General features: G+C 39.6%; 2 protein-coding genes across 4 annotated transcripts in view; both read left to right on the top strand.

Annotated features, from left to right (window-relative positions):
- The window catches only part of pdzd2 (PDZ domain containing 2), a 92,653-nt gene extending 80,068 nt beyond the window's left edge, over positions 1-12,585 (top strand). For all 3 annotated transcript variants that reach the window (XM_030417809.1, XM_030417810.1, XM_030417808.1), the window contains exons 21-26: positions 101-2,774; positions 3,306-3,423; positions 4,154-4,255; positions 7,080-7,344; positions 7,713-7,847; positions 11,275-12,585. In XM_030417809.1, coding sequence (XP_030273669.1) covers positions 101-2,774; positions 3,306-3,423; positions 4,154-4,255; positions 7,080-7,344; positions 7,713-7,847; positions 11,275-11,474 — 3,494 coding nt within the window. In that variant the 3' untranslated portion in view covers positions 11,475-12,585. The remainder of the gene's footprint in view (positions 1-100; positions 2,775-3,305; positions 3,424-4,153; positions 4,256-7,079; positions 7,345-7,712; positions 7,848-11,274) is intronic.
- Positions 12,586-17,669: 5,084 nt separating this feature from the next.
- Positions 17,670-21,579, top strand: part of npr3 (natriuretic peptide receptor 3) — a 36,405-nt gene continuing 32,495 nt past the window's right edge. The window contains exon 1 of the mRNA XM_030418348.1: positions 17,670-18,640. Coding sequence (XP_030274208.1) covers positions 17,977-18,640 — 664 coding nt within the window. The 5' untranslated portion in view covers positions 17,670-17,976. The remainder of the gene's footprint in view (positions 18,641-21,579) is intronic.

Here is a 21,579-nt window from a genome sequence, read left to right as displayed (position 1 = left end):
TATAGCATTTTTAGTTTCATGTCAAAATATTAACCCAGCCTTTGTGTGTTTCTCTTAATCAGTTCTGACTAAACTGTTCATTTTTCGTTTCTGGTCCCAGCTGTAGATCGACTCTCCAGTTTGACAGTTTCCACCCGACTGAACCCAGCCAGATCTGCTCAGGCAACGTCTGTGGAAGGACAAGTACTAAATGCAAAATCTGCAGTTTCCACACACACAACCCAAACAGACCAGGACTTTCAAATACCTATCACCAATATAGATGACATCTTATCAGAAGGAAACTTCCATGATGATGAAAATACTCACACTAGGTCCGCCTATAAAACCTCCTGTAATGAACCCATTCCCTACTGTTCAAACCAAAACACTGTAACCGTGTCTGAGAAGGCAAGCATTCCGGTCGTAACACAGTCAAGTCCCCTTGACTGTTCCATCTTGGATGCAGGAAATGAAAGAGATTCCATCCTCCCTGTGGAAACAACCCATATAAACTATCTAAAGGAAAACAGCACTGCTTTTGTCAATGGATCAAGTCAGGAAAGCCCTAATGTTGGTTCTAAATGTATGTACCCCTTAGGAGATGAAAGTGATTCAAACAGTGACTCCATCACCGACAGCAGTGTAATGGTCAGTAAGATGGCTGGTGGTGGTAGCCTTCCTGAGCCATCCTCAGATGATGAGGAGCTGGAGTTCTGTTACTGTGATGCTCAGCAACCTGATGCTGGCAGACACTCTCATTTAGGCCAATCAACAAATGGGTCTTCACATGTTCAGCACGCCTGCAGTCAAAATACAAACCTGGATCAGACTTTTGATATGTTGCAGGTCTCCTCTGATGTTTCACTGACACACATAGCAAACTCTGTTACAACTACCCAATGCTCAGGACTTTCTCACTCATTAGGGGACTTCTCTGCAGAGCAACTGTGCCCGTTTTCCAACTGTAAAATACCTGTCTCCCCTGTAGAGAGTCAAATTGATAGTGTCATTCCATCATGTGACAAAGTTAAAGAATGTATGGCATCCAGTCCTAAAAGTCTAAGCATTTACAGGAGCCCTTCCCCACCAGGTACCAACACTGTCACTCAGGGTTTTATTGCAAATTTGAATGCAGATGCCTCACTGACCCTTAATTTATTGAAGCATTTGAATACACAAACACCCAATTCATCATCAGTTGAATCAAATAATTCAGGTTTGAGTTTTGGCAGATCAGATAGAAGAGAGTCAGCATCTCTCAAAGAAAAAGTCTTGGAGTGCAGTAATCATTTAAGTTCCCATGCTACCCCCTTGTTAAAGAAGACCCCTGGCCTTAAACTTCTTGATGATTCAGACAGTGTGCCATGCAATAATTTTAAACTTCAGCTTGCAACTCAAAACAGACCAAACATTAGTGCTCCCAAACTGAAAGGCCTTAGTATTAAGAGCAAGAACAAACCACAGGAGGATCCTCTTCAAACACCTACTGAGAATGGGAGTACCGTTCCTACAAATATCAATGCTTCCTTGAGCCAGTCAACTAAATTACCATCAATGACAAGCATATCACACTTTTCAGAGAACCAGCCTAGTGTGAACAGCTGTCTTGCTTTGCCCAAAGTAAGTGACAGAAATCAAGTCACATCTGAGCCTGGACCTTCAGGTGGCACATTAAAAACTGCTCAACTGTCCACAGAGAAGGACATCACTTTTGGCTCCAAAGCAATAGCAAAGTCACAGGGCCAATCACACCCACTTGCCACTGAGAGAACTTTTATAGAAGTTCGACTATCTTGCTTATCTGCGTCATCGGCACCAGTTTTAGCACGTAATAAAACAGTTCATTCAAAAGCCTCTAAACCCACCCAAGGAGGCACAGATTTAAGATTAGCACCAATGCTTTCTCCTGCCAGTTCCACAGTAGAAAGAACAAACGGCATGTCAAGTAACACAGTAGGTAGTTCACTTTGTTCGACTCAAGCAACTCATTCAACCACAAGTTATGGCTCGAAACCTTGTACTACTGTGGAAGCACTACAGTCCAGCACATCCAGAGTGTACATAAAGACAATGGAAAGGCGAAGCTTCTCCACAGATAACGCCTTGTCTGCAAACTACTACCCCTTCTCCGTCCAGCATAAAATAAAGTCATTTGAAAACTTGGCTAACTTTGATAAGCCTGTGACTAAAAACAGTGACATCCAGTCCTATGCTCTGGCATACAGAGCCTCACTTAACCAAAGGATTGCTGGTTATATGAGCTTGGTTAATACTATTGACTGCCAGGCACAGCAAAATAATTTCAGTTCCTTCACAGAGACTCTAATCCCTACCACACCTTGCCCATCTCCTCTTGGTAAATCTACATCAAGCATTGCACTGATAAACCTTGAGCATCCACATTCAAGCTGTAACACAACTCCCCTGACTGAAGACAATTGTGGGGCTAAAACTGATGGGATTACACAAGAGACCTCACAGGTATTGTGGAGGAAACACAGCAAACTTTCCTGCAACAAGTTGCGGAATCTCAGGGCTATAAGTATGCCTGAGTTGGAAAAACTATACAGAGAGGACTTAACCAGAGGACATGGTGCAGCTGCAGACAAAACTGAGCCTGACATCCATCCCAATAGACTTCAAAAGGCTTCAGTCATGGAGACTGTTCCACCTTCTGCAACACTGACAAAAGTGGATGTGAACAGAGTGAGCAAAGGCGATCATGGATCCACTGAAGAGACCACTCAAGGTACCCCAGAGACCCACCGACAACAGCCTGGCTGGTCTATCAGGTGGGTAGTTCAATTCAAAACCTGCTAATTTTTAATTATTTATATTTGCAGCACATTGAAGCCACTATGTGTAGAAATTGAATGTATCCAATCTCAACACCCCCAGTGGTCATATCATGGCACTGTGGCAGCCTGCAATGAAGTTGCAGTAGGTAAATTCTGGTACTCTTGGGTGACAGAAAATGTGACAATGAATTCATAATATATGTATAATCTTGTGGTGTTCAAAACTGTGAACTGGTGTTCATTGCAATAGTTGTTGCGGAATGGTTACAGTAATCAAATTAACAACTAAGTGAGCCATGTCAAAGACAAATTGCCAGTCCTTGTGTGATAACAATCAGCACTGATAGTATATTTTCATGTGTAAATTGGGCATGACAACACATGTTTGCAATTGTATTGTGTTTCCTTTTTTTTTTTACAGTCCTGTTTTATTCAAAATTAAGTCTTGTTTGAAATGGTCATCATGGTCATCACAGGAAAAAACTAGCAAGAAATGTCTGTAATGTGGCTTTTTTTTGTCTGCAGTTTAAACGAGCTGACTTCTTCTCCTGTGAGTCAGTGTAAATTGCAAACACTGCTGTCCTCCGTGACCTGTAAATCATATACGTTGGCCCTGCTTCAGGAGGCCAAAGCTCTCTCAGAGGTAATGCTATACTGCTGACATGAATATCAACCAGCCACATGTGGACAGAATAACATTGATCTCTTGTTACAATACAATGCTCCTCTGGGAAACCTTGGGTCCTGGCATTCATCTGGATCTGACTTGACATGTACCAACCATCCTAACCCAGCTGGAACTGTTACAGCTGCTGTGGAATGACCCAAGGAACGTGACAAAGAGCTCCAAGTGCCCACCTTGTAAGTTACAGGACTTCCAAAATCTCCCGCCCTAGTAACAGACACCACAGGACATCCCCTCTGTCCATAGCTCAACAGGTCAGAGTGCAGACTGATACATGGCAGGGCCTTCATGGATCAGACATCCCACAGATGATAGTTCTGATGGTGATCAGGGGAATTTGAAGGCCAGGGTGACACCTTGAGGTCCTGCAAGTGTTGTAGGATGAATTGTCACCCCAATAGCCTGCTGGGGGCAACTACTGGCATCAGGAAGTGTTGTTGCATGAGGAGGTGTACTGTCTGCAGTGGTGTTTGGATGAGAGGTGCATGTCAAGTGCCATCCACATACATGAATGCTAGGACCCAAGGTTTCCCAGAGGAACATTGCATTATAATAATTATAAGATAATTAATGTTATTCACTTCATTAGCAAAACGTATTTCACATGTAATTTAATATATAACACATCCTGTAGACTTAATTGTTTCAATCCTACTTTCTGTATGAATTTTTCATTGATTGTCCGCAGGTTGACGGTAATACTCATCTTGTTGTCCTGAGTAAAGATGAAGGTTCAGGACTTGGTTTCAGTATAGCTGGTGGAGTTGACCTTGAGAAAAAGTCAATAACTGTAAGTACAGTATATAGAGACAGTTCAAATGCAGTACTGGGCATCTTTCAGAGCTGAATAATGATGTGCATTATATTTTTTTGATACAGTCATATGCTAGCAGCTATAACTTTTAATCTACTGTATGAAAGCCTTAGAGAAAATGCTATTTTGGCATGTTAATTTCTGCTGTTTCTACTGGTTGCTGTCACTGTCTTTAAAGCAGTATCTGGTAACATTTATTAAATGTCAGTGCCATTTGGCCTTAAATACCTTTTTTTTGTGAACAATTCCTCTTATGCCTGATGACTCCTGCAAGTTTTTTTTGGAGCGCTTAAATCAAAGACAGTATTTTGAGCTAAAGCAGGCCTTACCCACTAAATATGTTAATTCCAAGATCCATAGTGTCAGTACATAATAGTTAAATTACAAAACCAATCTTATGATTTAACTTATGATCTAAGTGAGATCCCCAATACCCCGATAAACACTCATTTATTTACTGTAATCATAGACATGTACTGAACGTAAACTACAAATTGATGCTAATAAGGTAGCTAATAAATATTGGACCTCTAAGGAACATTTGACCTGTTTCAGTCAGTGGAAAATACAGAGCAGTGTATACAGAAAAGGAAAGAAATCACACTGCGACTGCAGATAAGAAAAACTTGTTTTTGTTTCTAGTTTCTGGGATCTCGGACAGCTGCAGTAATCACTTCTTTGCTGTGGGATTGTGACCGTTTGTAAATCTAGTGTAAACCTAGAAATTGTGGGATTGTTGCTTTGCTCAACATATTAAAGGGTGTCCTCGATAGTGCCACCAGGCGGTCAATTTTTAAGCTTCTTCCGTTTTGGCTAATGACGCATTAACTTTTTGGAGTAAGTTAAACATTATTGTACAGTAGGTTCCCTGGATGAAGCTGAGTCACTTGATAAAGGCCACACCCATTTGGACCTGGGGAAATTTTTGGGCAATTTTTAATTCTTTTTTGGCTTTTTTTTTACCTATATTGGCACAAATGTATTCCAATCCTGGTTTTTTGATATCACTGACTGTTTAACCATAATGGGATATCAAATGTTTGGGTGCATGGCCTGTTGAACATGACAGTAACCCCTAAATGCTTTATCTGACTAGGAACAAATCCTTGAAATATTGTACGTAAACCCATACCGCACCACTCAATTACACTTCAACTCACAGCGGCCGCTACATTAACAGTATAACATGACATTCCTTCAATTCTGTAGCCTTTGAAAAGTGAAAACTTGGCACATTTTCATGTGTGCAACATACTTAAGTTGATGCCAATGGTGCCGCCTTGTGGCCATTGATAAAATGCCAAGGTATCTCTTGAATGCGTTATTCAATTCATACACATTTTGGGTTGTACCATCAGTGACCAATCACCAAAACTGTTGTCAAATGTGATGTCTTTTACCCTTAGGTGGCATTAGAGTCAAGTCAAATTTAACTGGATTTGGTAGCAAAGCTTTACTGGACATGGATCATTTTATAAATCACTCACTGCAATTGACTGTAGAAGATGCGGGAATCCCATGCCTCACTAGCAAAAAGAACAGACCTACAATTTTTCGTTGTTATTTATAAAGGTCTCCTACATAAAGCTGCCTTAGTATATCACTTCTCGAATTGAAAACAAACGCTCACAAGACAAGATCTTAGGATTATTTGAATGTAGCAGAAACTGTTCGGACTGCCTTCCACTTCCTTGCACCTTCTTTCAATGCAATTAATTACAGAAGATCATGTCACTGCCTGATTTTATCATTTAAACTGATATCTGTTATTTCCTCTGACTTGATCTGGTGAAAGAAGGAACCTCTGTAAAGCAGACTGCATCCATTCATTAGATCCCAGCAGCCATCTGAAGGCAGCAGGAGACGTATGTTCACCAAAGTGCCACGTGTAGTGACTCTATGCACGGCTATCTACTGTGTTTGCCTTGATTGAATATAATGCGAGTGACACTAAACTGCTACAGAATAACCACACACACCTTTATACACATCATACTGGGATGGTTTAACTTGTTATTCCAAATTAATTCTGCAGCTCAAGTCAATCTTACTTATTTTATATAACCATTTACAACAGTGGGGTTGTGATTATGAAATAGCAGCAGATAGATGCAATCATATAAGTTTCTCTGACAAACTTTGTAACTGTATGTAATTTACTGTTAAAAAACCCTCATCATCCTCTAGTGACCATTGAACAGTATGCAGGGTTAGAGCGTACAGTATGAGTACTGACACCTCACCAGAAGTAAATCGCCTTTTACATTGACATCCCAACAGCTTCATTAGGCCCCAGAAGGACATTTACGGAAAGAGAATTTAGGCACCTGGTGTGCAAGAAGAAGAAGAAAGAGAGAGTTGTTTGGTTAAAATGTTAAGACAGCAAGGCAGCAAGGAAAAAGACTACTGTCTGTTTAATTTGCTGTTGAATCTTGACCTTCATGAGGGGGAGGAATGTTCATCCCCTCTACTCACAGTGAGTCCGCTCATCCATTTTTGTATCAGTTCATTAAACATCCTCTGTGCAGGTAGCATCGCAAGGGGGACATTTTTTATAGACTGCTCTGATATAAGAACGTCATCAACAGTCTAAACTTAACTTTTTCACAGTGTTTGCTAGTTTATTAACCTAATTTTGAGCATGAGAGAAAATTATTGAGATATTACAATTTTTGCAGTAATGTCTGTAAATGTGTACCTCTCTCTCTTTTGCTGCTGTGGTCGCTGACCATTTTCTAATAGTTTGTGCCAATATCTCTGGGTAGTGGGTTAATGGTGTAACTTGTACCTTTGTTTCCAGGTTCATCGAGTCTTTACCAAAGGTGCAGCTAGCCTTGAAGGCACAATCCAGAAAGGTGACAGAATTATATCCATAAATGGCACAAATCTGGAGGGTAAAACCCATGGAGAGGCTGTGTCTTGCCTCCATCAAGCTAGGCTGTCCAGTCAAGCCTTAGTTGTCATTTGGAGAGACAAGGACAGTGAACTAAGCGTCTCTGGCAAACAGGACTCAGCTACTCAGCCAAAGGGGGTGTTTTCCGTCAGGAAGACACCTTCCATGGCAGGTAAGGCCTAGGCTTACATCTATGACAGTACAGACAGAGCTTCCACACACGTTTCCATGTTTAAACCTCATTAACATTTGTTAACATTAAACTGTTTAGTAAATCCCCTTTTATACCTCTCACAAATTAAACTAATTTCAAAAAATGAATTAAATCCACTTACCCTGTTAGTCCATCAGTCCATCTCCTGTAGATAATTTCACTTTTACAAGCATTACACAGAGAGCCATTACCAGCCATCTTTCCTGTTACAATGTTAGCTGTCATCCACTGGCAGCAAGCTAATCTGGCTCCAGCCCATAGCAGTGGCAACTTCTCATGAAAACTATAAATAATATTTCACTTCTGTATTTCTGGATGTTTCTCAGGAGTGGATGTGGCTCCAGACGGGGCTTTTACAGTGGAACTTCAAAAATCCTCTGCTGGCCTGGGCTTCAGTCTGGAGGGGGGAAAGTCCTCAAGCCATGGAGACAGGCCTCTCATTGTCAAACATATCTTTAAAGGTGACCCTTTTTGTCTCTCAGAATGTACATGTTTAAGTTTAGTGTTACTTTAGAACCTGATAAGGCGATGTGTGTCCTGGCAGTCTTAATCAAAGTGGACTGCGGTGTACCTGTGGTCCTCTTATGATTTAAAATGTCAGGTTTGTCTATGTAAACTGACTGTAAAAACTACCAACAGGCTGCAACATAAAATTGATGCTTGTGCAGGCCTTGAACTGAACTGCAGTTAACTCTACTTACTTTCCTCCACTGGTTCAATCAATCTCCATAGTACTGCTTATTCAGCTGTGTAGTTAAGGCCTGTCCTGTCAGGTCCCCTCCAGTCCTCTTCTTGTGCTAAGACCTATTCACTGAGCTCAGAGTCGGTTTTAGTTCAGACTAACACACAGGTCTTGCATGAAATTTGCTAAACCTGAATGTTTTACAGCTCTTACACCAAGCTCCATCTGAACAATAAAGCAATGTCATTCTAGAAAATCTAATGCATTTCAGTCTAAATACACTTAATTTATCCTGTCACCAGTGTCACCATAAAGCTCAAAATTGCCCACCAAAACACCAAGGCTTAACCCTGTAAGACCCAAATATAGAAAAACCTAAAAAAAAAAATTTTTGACCCTTCAGATGTTGTTGTAGGAGGCCTCTGATGCAGAAATGAAAGAGTTTTTTTAAAAAAAATGTTTATGTACGTTTTTAGAGAAATGTTGTAATATTGCAACGTTGGGCTTAGGTGGGAGCAGAATTTCTGTATGTGTACTCATGTTCTCTGAACAACAATTCCGAACAACTAAGGGTTCATTTGCAGAGTTGATTGCTTACTTAGCCCCATAAAGGTATATAACATTAATAATAATCACACATTCATATTTTTATGAAGAATCATTATTATTTTTTTATTAAATAGCTTTTTCTAGTGACTTCTTCATTCCTTTTTTTCTTTTCATGGCTGACTTTCATTCATAGTGAAAGTCCCAAAAACAGTTGTTGTCCTCTGAAAAGCGAAGGTGAACATCACACTTGCTGCATTGCACGTTAGTGTATCCTTTCGTGCAGTGTCTGCAGCTTCCTCTCCCTGTCTTCACTGGGAAATTCGCAACTAGGTCCTTGCAATGGGAGGTGTGCACTTCTCTTGGATGGTCTCTTCTGAGGAGTCAGAGAGCTTCCTGATGTCACTGTTACTGGGTTCCATTGGCCTGAAGATGGTCATCCTCTCTTTGGAGTTTGAGCACCATGTTCACCAGGATGAGAGAGGATGCTGGCTGTGCCTGAAACTGTCTCCTGTTCATTGTCTCTTTGCTAGACATCTAGATAGAGGATGATGGTGTGCCAGAAGATGTACATGTACCAGCGACGGGATTTGATGGGGGACCTCTATTTGGCTGTAAATGAGTCCAACAAATCCACAACTCCCTTGTACTTGTTGTTGACACCAACAATGTAAGGCCTCTCAAGTTCAGTGTAGCTTCTGCTGGCTTAGTCCCAGCGTTGAATCTTCTACACAGGTTCAGGTCCAGCAAAGGATAACACAAGTGTGATGGCCCTGTTGTCAGACCATTTTTCACAGCACAGATGTTGTGATTCCCCTCCACTCTGACATCATCGCTTCATCTCCCCTTTTTCTTCAAGCTCTTCTCGTCTTCAAGGTCACAGTTGGGCAGGCGCACCTGCCTGGCTGTTCCCACATAGTGAATTCCCCAATGTTTTCCAGGCAGACAATACTGTCTACTTATTGTAAGTCACTTTGGACAAAAGCATCTGCTAAATGCCCTAAATGTAAATGTAAATGGCTTAGCCTATGCTCTCTACTTATCATGCTAAAAGAAATGTGCATCCCAATCACCAGCCATTAAGTCACACAATACTGCCTTGACATGACAATACTGCTTGTAATACCCTCTAATTATCATACTAAAAGGAAAACATGCATACCCCCACTTACATCCACACATCCACATTCAGGAAAATGTTCACCTTTCTTAGAACTGAATTGTCTGTTGATATCCTCTTTGTGGACAAAGTTGTGGAATTTTAGGTCAGCTTGATCAAATTACCTACATTTTTTTAGAGATAAAACTTTTAAATCAGTCAAATCTGATCAGAACACAACACAAGGGTAGTATGTATACTGTCCATGTATTAAAAAACACTCTGTTTCAGGCAGTGGTGTAGTGGAGGGAATACAACCTGTTTGTTCCCACTGCAACAGGCCTGCTATTTTGACTACCACACTCACCCAACGTTGTAATATTACAACAATTATAAAACAAGCTCTAAATGAAATTTGATGAATCTGTTCTACAAAAACTACATATGTACATGTTCTAGACATTGTAATAACAACAAAAAAAAATATAAAAGACATTTTACTTACTTGAATCTGATGAATTTAGTCCAATGAAACAAAGCAATGTTGTCCGAAGGAAACCATGAGAGGTTGTGTGAGTTCATGGCCATGAGGCGGGACTTATAAACAAATGTACTATCCAATAGCATCGTGAGACTGAACAATAGGACCCAATGACTATGTAAATGTGGTAAAAAAACAAGATAAAATATAACAGATTGTTTTTTAGGGTGGCTAAAGGTAACGTTGTAATATTACAACAGTGGGTCTTAGAGGGTTAAGTCTCTTTCTTATTAGTTGAATACTTATTTAATGGACTCCTGGAAGCACAGCCCCATAGCCCACCTTATGGCCCAAGTACAATACATCCTCCTTAACAAACTCATATTTTGCTATGTTAACCCCCAGGTTTGTCTCTCTCAGCCACTTAAACCTGACAAATTGTGAGCATGCACTCTACCTCCCTCAGGATTCCTTACTTCTTAAGGGTTGAAAACAAATACAGTCATTGTTTTTATGGGAGCAGTATCGCTTACTGTGGTATAAGGTTGGTTAGGGAAACTGTATAATGTATGTCTGTCCTCTGGCTTTCCTGCAAATTATCAAGGTTTGTATACAAAACAGCTATAGCCTTAGCATTATATTGTCTGTATATCACAATATCAGGGAGAATGACCAGAATCAAAATCTTCTTGCCCTCTGTCCACCACTTCACTGCACACTACATCGCAAACTCACAACCTTCACACATCTTGAATATATTTACATGATAAAATACAGTTTAAACTGAGTGTTCAAGTAAACCAAACACAAATTAACCTTCCTAAAATGTTTCAATGCTCTGTATAGAACTGTAAACCTAGGCCAAGAATTATTTTGCCAACATCTTCTTCATGGTAACTGTGCATACGACAGGCTGAACTGACTTTGCTATATTGCTCCACTTGCTCTGCAGTGCTGCTTGTTTGTCTGCGTGGTTGGGGCAACCACTCCCAAAATACCAATGGCAAGCTGAAAAGGAATTTTGTGAATCAGAGAATATGTCTTTGAATAAGGCTGAATTGTTGTATTCCTCTACAACAGGAGGTGCTGCCGAAATGTCTGGACTTATTGAAGTTGGAGATGAGGTCATGTCTATCAACGGATGCTCTCTGGAGGGCCTCATGCACCATGATGCCTGCAAAATCATCAGATCCACCAACAATGGGCCCAACCACCTCCTAATCCGCAAGCCCTTACCTGACTCTAATGAACAAAGACAGAAACTCCCTGAGAGGGGCTAGTGTTAAACAGCCCCCCCACCCAATACAGGGTATGGAGAAGCAGTAAAAAAGAAGACAAGAATTTTCCAACACAATTATCTGATGGACTTCTTTTATGATTTTGAGTTTTGCCTTGTAAATGTGTTTGTATTTATAACTGGTCAAACTGGATGGACCACTTACCACGGATTACAATGATGACATTTGATTCAGGTTTGTTTACAGTAGATTTATTTTGAAATAACACTAAACACTTAACAAAACAATGTGGTTGTCAGCTTTTTTAAAAATAAAGTTATTATGTAAAAGAATATATGGCTGATTGTAATTATACCTTTCATCCTATTTCTGAGACAACAACTCATAATGACAACAAATGGGAAAACAAGTAACTGAAGAAAATTCAGTCTGTTCACGGTAAGCTCTGGTAATTGAACTGTCCTGCAGAGAATTCAGTCCTCACCAGCGTTTCAAAACTTTTACTCTATCTTTGCCTACATTAGTGTTAGAACATATGGCGATTTTGGAATTTTAGGTTTTTCTAATTCATCGCTGCACTAATTCAGTGTTAATTGAATTTTACATTAAAACTCGAATTTGCTCTGCAAAGTTGCCATTACTGATGCAAGGCCCAGATACAGTCTGCCATGGGTCTGTAGTCTGTGTGATAATATCTCTAATACTTAAAAAGATCTGAGCTGTCTCTCTCAGCTTTGTAAAACACATTTTGGATCAGGGCTGGTATAAATCAAGTAACTCAGAGTGAAAGTTTGGTCTTTACTGCAACAAAACTTTAAAAATGACATAAGTCTTAATTTATATTTTTCTCACAAAGATCTGTTCTTTTCTTTTGAGATTTGTATTTTTGACATGAGCATTTCATTTAAGATGTTCTGTGTTCTTCACATTTTACATTTGTACTCATTTTTGTTTTATATATTTTCTTTACATGAGTTCAGTATCTGTTCTACAAAATGCAATGATACACTACTGGAGGGTTATTTTGAGTGGAAATATTTGCAGCAATTGCATGAATTGCCCAGCAAACTGGTGTAAAAAATGGGATAATTGTAATAACAAAATAATACAATGGTCTAAATTAAAATGGCTCTTGAATGAGTAGTTCAGCTAAGCCAAAGATGGTCCAGTTTTCATTTTTTTATTTTCTTCACTTTGTTTTCCCATGAAAATGTCTCTTACTCATGATCGCAATATGTGAACCTGTATACATACGGACATACAAACATACATACGTAGTACACATCCTTATTACATACGGGCCTTCACTGTATATTGATTTGAAGTATTTATTGTAACAATAACTGTTATTGGGATGGAAACAAAAAAGTCTTTGGAAGGAAGAAGATATGCAATGAATGGGCAGGTGAAGCCTCTCTCCATTCAGGACAATCCCACACCAAGTAGTGCCTGAGGCTTTTTAAGTAGGGCAGTATTTTACACATTACAGATTTCTCAGGGAATAATGCATCTTAATAAGAAAATGGATTACAATTTGATGAGGATCCAAATAAAAATCTTGATCTAGCAGATTGTCTAAAAATATGTTTTACAAGATATTAGATTAGGCTTTCTTAAATTAAGGAGGGCAGTGGGTCTTGGCAAAATGATGCACTCTACTGAGTGCCATTCTACTTGCATTTGTGTTTGACTCTGATGATTGTCTTCAGTCAGACTGCATGTTTCCATAGGTAACTTTCAGTTTAAACATATGTCTCCTCTTTTAGATAGAATTGAGGTTTCCTTGTTTTTCAGGCCTGATACCTTCATTGCACCACAATAAAAGCCAGTAATGTTCAATTATATTTACATTACTGTTCACTAAAATAATTGAAGATGGTTGTCCACCTTATTAAATACATTTGTGTTGTGAACATAATTTCTACTATGTTTGATTCAAAGTATATATTTTAAATATCACCAATAGAATCCAAGGTCAAGCAGGTCTGTCCAGTTCACCAGCGTCTTGTCAGTAGATACAACAGTGGTATGTAATACCCTGAGATACCCCTAGTTTTGTCAATGTTACTCCAAACTCCTTATTAACCTTCCCAGACTGCTGTGAGATAACTGTGATAGTTAAAAAACAAAAAGATCTATTTCTAATTTTACCCACTCGGTACACCAGGTCACTGAAATTGAGGCTTTTCATAAGATAATTTGTCTTGCACAGGGTCAACACTATCCTTTCTCTCATAGGCACACATGGAACCGGCAGTGATTTGCACTCTTATTTTTCCCCTAGCCTAAAGATATATCATAAGAATAAATACTGTGTTGGAAATGTACACCAGATGTCAGTAAATGCACACGAGCAGTTGAGGACTCAAACTTGTGAATGTAGTCAGTATGTTACTGATGCAGCAGTGTTCTTGCAGGTCTTTCCATAAAATTGATTTGTGCATTGTTATTAAGTTTAAGAGGTAGCTGTTGACTCCTGATATACACTGATGACACAGACAGTAAAAGTAACTGTTAAAGATCCATACTGACCAGTTTCACGGTTATTGATCGAGCGGAGAGTTATCAATGAGAAGTGTCCATGAAACAGGATTCTGCTGACAGCGGGTTGATGAATTTGATGCATGCATGCAACATATGACTATTAATGGTACAACCCTTGACTGATCAGCATATACACTTACTCCATTCCATGCATTAATGCATGTTATTTCATGTTCTGGGTAAGTGATCATGCTGACCTGAAGTGAAATTCATTTTATAGAGAGATCTAGCCATGTGTGGCTAAAGATGACCTATGCTAGAGGCTGAAACTGAATGAGGAACAGGTGAGATGGAGAGTTCCTAAGAAATCCGTCGACCTGTAGAAGTGGGAAAAGGCTGAGTGGAGGGCAAACAGGACTGAAGTAGCCTTAGTAGCATACAATTCAGCAAATATGGAGGATGTAGTATAGGAAACTATTTTTTTCCAGAATTGCTTAACCCAACTTTAACAATAAGCACCTCTCCAATAACTGACATTGTCCTTTTTGAACTAAGGACAATCTCATACGTATATATGGTTTAAAAAGAAATGAGGAAAATTAAGTAAAAAAAATATTTATATATGTTGCCCCATTTTTCAATGTTTCTTTATAAAAGGACACTGTGTAGATTCATGCCACAAGTGAGGGTTTTCAAAATAAGTGTAGTTATTTGTTAATGAATTAACTGACAACTCAAATTCATATTAGATTTTTAAAGCACTAAACAAAGCAAAGGATGAGCTCAGTTATACTACATTGTTTAACAGTATGCAGACATTGCAGCCATACAGTTTGTGATAGTTGAGCTATGATATGTGATTATTTATCTACTGTTTATCACAGCCTCCACTCTTCTGGTGTCAGAGGTTCCTGCACAGTTTGGGACCCGGCTTCAGGAATGTGCTCCAATTTAGACACCTGAGCATTAGTGAGGTGATGTTGGGGGATAAGGTCTGGATCACAGTCAGTGTTCTATCTCAGCCCAAAGGTGGTGGATGGGTTTGAGGGCAGGGCCAGTCAAGTTATTCAAAACCAAACTGGAAAAAATCTTGATCTTATTAGTCTGTACAGTAATGCTGATTGCACCAACTGTTAAAATGGTTTTAATATTTAGTACAGTCTGCTAAAAAAGAAAATGAAGCAAACATAGTCTACAGATTATGCAGCAGGATGTTGTCTTGTGTCCAGGAAAATACTCAAGCACTGATCAGTCTGAGCAGCCAGACTTAACTAAATCCACAGCTAAAAGATGTCATTACACAACAAGGTGTGGAGTTTAGCTTAATGACCATAATTGCCGAATATCTCCAAGTTGTGCTCATTGGGGTAATTTGTACAGTTCAGATAAGGGCAGAATTGTGCTTCACATTCGTGTAACACTTTACCTTTTCATGCAATGGTTTAATGATTATAAGTGTAATGAGAGCTGTGGAAACATTGGTATACACGTCAGCAAATTCCACACCACTTGCCAGCAAACAAAATGTGTCTTCTGAGAGACTTGGTAGGTGAGTCATTAGTGACACATGTTAATGAGACATGATAAGTGCAGGGCTACTTTTAGAGTACAGGATGTGAGCTGAGGTTTATGTTATATTTTTATTTTGGACCTGCACAGAAGCCTGACTCTCTGTAAGACAGAACCTCTGTGTGTAGAAACATTGTTCTCGTGTTGTGTTCTCCACAAAACTCCTCTACACTCAACATTATTCCACAAAAAAGTTAGAATGGATACTGCCAGTACAAGACCAGTGGTAGAGTTCAGTTCTGTCATATTTTCATTTAATCATTTCATACTTCTTTATACTTTTGCTCTTTTTTTAACAGCTTTGCTTTGATTGATTTCTTTGGCCACTTGGGGGCAGCAGGACAAGTTGTTGTCAAGGTGAACAGCCAGCAGTCGGAGAACAACAAAATCATTCACTTGGAGTCATGTTTATGGCTCTAAGTCTAATACTCACTGTCCTTTTAGCTCTGGTTTGATGTCCACCAAGTCCTGAGGAAATATCTCTTCAGCTTCTATATGTTCACCAGATAGTTTATAACTGTGTCTACCTGCTGGTTTGTTCTGAGTAGGCAGTGCGCAGTGAGTTTATCAGAGCTTTCTTTCTACTGAATTCAACTGCCTGCTGCTGCTGCTGCTGCTGCTGCTGCTGCTGGATAGAGGTTGGTTGGCAGACATAAGGAGAACTGCGTGCTGCTAATAAATTTTCTGTAGATTGGTCACTAGACCCCTTTCACATTACACACAGACTGTGTCTAAAATCACTAACTACCCACTATATAGTGGACCACACTTTCAGATCACCATGTTGTAGTGCCATCCAAATGTATATATGGTGGTATAATGGCATATTTATACCCTTTACAGTTGACTCAAAGTATCCCACAATGCATCATAAATGGTAGTATACAATTGATGGTCACTAACCAAGCATTATATACCATCATACATTGCACTGGAGGGGGAAAATAAATGACCTGAGTGGTGCCCAGAAGTGTTTATTAATTTGACCAATGAGCTCACTGTATAGTCAGCTATTTAGAACTCCCTAGGTGGTGAGTAGGAATAAGTCAATGAGTGGGTGATTTTGGACACAACAAGCATCATTTGATGGATTGTTGACACAATATGATTAGGTTGTGCTGCTTTAAATAAAGTGCACATTGTAATATTGCTACTTTGAGAGGCAAGTATAGAATCTGAATATCTGCTCTTCCATTGAAAGAGACAATACAGGAGTTTTACATCTTCAATCATATTAATATTTTGGAATGTATGTGATGAGTCACCTTTGCTTGGTTGCAGGAACAAACAGTACAAAACAAACAAACAGATGTGAGTCCCACATCTGCTTTTGAATTTAAAAATATGCACTCCATCAGCTCTGAATTGTTGTCTTTTTATAACATTAGCCACGCTTCTTACAGGTGAAGATGTGTATATCATTGTCTACGCAAGTGTTGACTGAGAACTTTTTATGGATGTAATTTTAGTTGCAGAAACTGGATTAGAATGTATGTAGACACCATCACCCCTATAGTTCCTGTGTGGAGACAAAATTCTTCAGTGCATATTTAATACCTTGTAATACCTTAGTACCTTCTGCCAATGAGGCTAACTGTTACACTGTCCCTGTTCAAGTGTTGACAGTATAGAAAATATTAGTTTATATTGAAGGGCGTCACTTTTAACATCCTCCAGCATACCTGATTTAAGGCGATGTAATAGGGGACTGTGTGAGACAAATGTGCTTTTATAAATTGATAGGGACAAATCAGCTACTCTCACAGTAAACACAATATAAATATAAAAATAAATAAAAACAAGCATAATCATAATCATTTCATTAATTCAAACTATTGTTTTATATACCTTATCTATTTTTGTGCATTAGCCATTTAGTGTCAATAATGTGCATCTGCTTGGCTCTGTCACAGTAGTTTTCATAGTGTCTGTGGCTCTGGCAGATGTGCATCTTGAGTAAATGATTCTTTGAAACCCACACAGGGTGGGTGTGTATTTTGGTGGTTGTTTCATGCGCACAGAACCATAATTCCCGCTAACTGCATAAACTCGTGCTGTGTTGAAGTGGCTCATTGTGAAACCATCAGCAGTGTAGCTTTAAGAAGGAGGTGGGCACCGCTCCGATGACGCAGGAATAATCCTGAAAAGATGCTTCAAAACTCCAGGCCGGAGCCAGCGTGTGTGGTGGCTGCTGGCTGAGCTGGAGGAATCGTCGAGCTTGGCAGGATCAACTGTTGAGAGAATATTTTGAGCAGGTTTAGGAGTCTTCGAAAGAACTCTCAATGCAGAATAAAACACACACCTTTTGGCAGATTCGCTTCTTTAAAAGATAAAAACAATTATTTACCATTAAGCCATTTAACTACAGCGGAGGGCTTTCTGCTTGCAGCTGTATGTGCACTACCAAGTGGAGCCAACTTGGGGAAAGAAACATTTGAAGAACATCTCTCCAACACTTATTTATCTGAAGTGGGGTTTGGAAAGTCGCAGCATGCCATATTTCAGCACACTGTGTGTGTACTTTTTGATGGTCCTGAACTCAGTCATGACAAACACCATCACCGAGGAGATAGACGTTTTGGTATTTGTGCCACAAAATAACTCTTACCTTTTTTCATATACAAGAGTCGCACCAGCGATCCGTTACGCGCAACAGAGGCTGAAGACAGACGGAGGACAGTACTCCGGCTTCCACTTCAACATCCAGTTTGAAAACTCCGACTGTGCTAATGATGCTCTGTTTCTATTAGTGGACAGGTCGTGCGCTCATGATAAGCCAGATCTGATTCTCGGTCCGGTGTGCGAGTACGAGGCGGCGGCGGTGGTAAGGCTGGCATCCCACTGGAACATCCCGGTGATCTCAGCAGGTGCCCTGGCCGCCGGCTTCAGCAACAAGAACACCGAGTACTCCCACCTGACCCGCATCGCTCCGTCCTACGTGAAAATGGCAGAGACCTTCACCGCGATGTTTGAGCACTTCACCTGGAAGAGCGCACTGCTGGTCTACGAAGACGACAAGGAGGAGCGGAACTGTTACTTCACTCTGGAGGGAGTCTATCATCTGATGGCTGACTTTAACATTAAAACATATGCTTTTTCTCAGGGGGGTCGCTTGGACACTGACGACATCCTCCACAACATTTATGACATCGAAGGTAAGGCTGTTTTCAGTCCCCTGTTTTCTAAAGCAGTTAGATGGTTTCTAAACTACTCAAATAACAGCGCACGCCTCGTCATGTATCACGGGCTTTGATTTGGGGTTCGTGGTCGATATTTTGACAGTTTAATTTGGCATGCATTATGTCACTGACGTCTCAGAAATCAGAGAATATGTCCATCACAAATTCATAAGCTGACGTCCTCAAAATCCAAAGACTGATCTGAGGGGCATACAAGACAAGCAGCAATTGCAAAACCTCACAATTAAATGATAGCTTTACATCCTTTAAAAAGGTGTCTAATAATAATACTCACTGCCTCCATGTGGCCCACATTTAAAGAGTTATAAGTATGGCTTGTATGAGGCTTCAGTAGACTGACTTGCACAAATTACCTGCATATTTTCCAAAAGTACCAAACTGCCCTGTCACCACTGTCGCTTACCAAGAAAGCATTATTCAGGTTAACACATAAAGGACATTGCTTTAACAGAGCAACTTTGGAAGATAATCACTTGATTGTTCTCACTCAGACAGCCAAAGCCTCGTCGTAGCTTCAGCTTAACTTCTGAATGCTCTCTCACCTGAAACGCACAACATGGATTTTACCCAGTCATTTCCACTGTAAAACTGTGAAAAGAAGGGATCTATTCAGTGCCAGTGTGCAAGAATAACTACTCGAGCTCACACAATCTATCATTGACCTTGCTATCCTTGCTTGAAAAATAATGAATTGGCTGTCAGTTAAAAGAATCGATAAAACAACTGAATGTTGTGTTGCTCAGACAAAGTAAGCACTGTAAAGATCTCACTGTTAATAGTTTGACATCTGTCAAAGCACTGACTGATTTAATAATTGAAAAAAAAATATTGATAGATTTATAACATTTGTTAGCTGCAGCAACTTGAGTGCATTGCTCATCCAGCTGGAGTTGGCACTGAGGAGCAAAGCTGGTGATGGGCATCCGTGCTTTTGTTTGTCCTCACTCCACCCGCACCCTTCATCACTCAGACAGTCTTATGTAACGTCCTGCATGCTGAAGCACATAGGTCAGATGCTTGAAATTGTTTGGAAGAATTGGCAGTCAAAGAGCAAATTAGCAAAGTGGGATGCACTCTCTCCATATGTGGCCTAAAGCTGTGAGTGATTATTACATAAATACATACATTCAACATTGTCATATTCTCAATCTGTGCTATATTTAGGACCGATGACAGTCAGTCAGAAGGGTTAGTGGGATATTTATGTGGCCCTAGATTGAACATGCTCTTCAGTAGAAAACAAGCCACTGTAAAATGTTCCTTTAGCTTTGCCAGACATATAGAAAGTGCAGTGTATCCTGATGACAATTGGAACAACTTAGAATAGCCTTCTTTTGGGAAACAAAGTGAGACCCTGGCTAACAATAATGCTTTTTCCATAATCAACTTATTTCAAACCTGTTATCATGCAACATATTTTGATAGCTGGACTAAGTGTACAGTATAAAACTAAGCTCCCTTTATGTAAATGTGCATATGTACATGCTATGTGAAAGCCAAATGACTTGTACACTACACTGTTGATTTGGTAACACTTCTCTTATTTTTGAAATTGAAGCCAAATGAGAAATGAATGTATGCCAAGGCCGTTTCTAGGTTGGTTTGTCAGTCTTGATAAGCAGCTTGTTGGCTACAGGCTTCTGGTCGTAGCAGTTCCTGATTACATCACCACATATCACAGCAGTGGCTGTTGTATAAATTAGCATATATTATACATGCTAAGTGCTGCAGAGCCGCAAAGTGCACCTGATGGCAAGAAATTAGTATTCCAAGCATGTCAGGTGCTTAACTGAGGGGTTTGAAGGTTTCAGAAAAAATTGTAATGGCTTTTCAGTAGAAACTGAGTAGTATTAGCAGAGAGAGATAGGCCATCATTTGCTTCCTTCAGCACCTGATATGTTGGGGCATAATTCACCTGTGAACAAAAACTTTAATACTATAGAATGCTCCTTTTCAGTTTAGTTTTTCCGTAATTCATTTAGCAAGAGTGCAACATTTCGAGCCCCAGTTGGCACTGCATCAGGTTTAGAGGCATCAAGTTAATTCGGATGTGTATGGGCTGGGCGATATGGCTAAAGTGTTATCACGATATGTTTTTTTATATTGATCGATGTCGATAATTATCACAATATATATTTAACAATAATAATGTTGAATTTACAGTTTTCTCCTTAGGACAGAACCCAAAACAAACCTGAATGTTTATTATGGTTTATAATATACAATTATTTATTGTCAGATACTAGATGACAAACATTCAACAGAACCAACCAACCAAATGGCTTTATGTTAAACATTGAATAGATAAAACCATAGATATGTTGAACACATTTCTTGTTTCAAACAATTCTCAAACATTTTAGAGGTAATATACTGAACTGAACATTCATTTAAAAATCTCTGAGTTGCTGCTCCACCCTGACTCTCCACTCTGTGTACAGCTGAGAGACTGATGTTGGGCAGAGTGCACTTAGCATCTGTGACCATCATTAGCTTCTTGAAGCCCGGTTTTTAAACTTTTTTAAACTTATAGGCATCATATCTTAAGTGGTACAGTGAGTAATTGCGCTTGTTTTTAAACGGACTCAAAAAATTTTTTTTTATTGAAAGTAAATGTCATAAATGTATCATCGTTATTGTGGAAAATGTTATCGTGAAAATGAACGCGATTTATTGCCCAGCCCTACTTTAAACCAATATTGTGTGAATCCAGGACCTTTGTATCCTCAGGTGGGTGACTCATACTCTCTGAGTTGCTGTTTTTGTATGACTGCTTATTTGTGTTTGTGATATACATGCAGTTTTTAATTGCGAATGAACCCCAAAGCCTTGAGGTGTCTAACAGTTAAACCAGAGAAGTAAAGAGGGGTTTTATCAGAAGGACTGTGTTTTGC

Source organism: Sparus aurata, chromosome 5 (assembly GCF_900880675.1).
Source record: "Sparus aurata chromosome 5, fSpaAur1.1, whole genome shotgun sequence".
In the NCBI taxonomy this organism is placed as follows: Eukaryota; Metazoa; Chordata; class Actinopteri; order Spariformes; family Sparidae; genus Sparus; species Sparus aurata.
The sequence above is the reverse complement of the archived record's forward strand: the minus strand, read 5'-3'. Positions and strand labels throughout refer to the sequence as shown.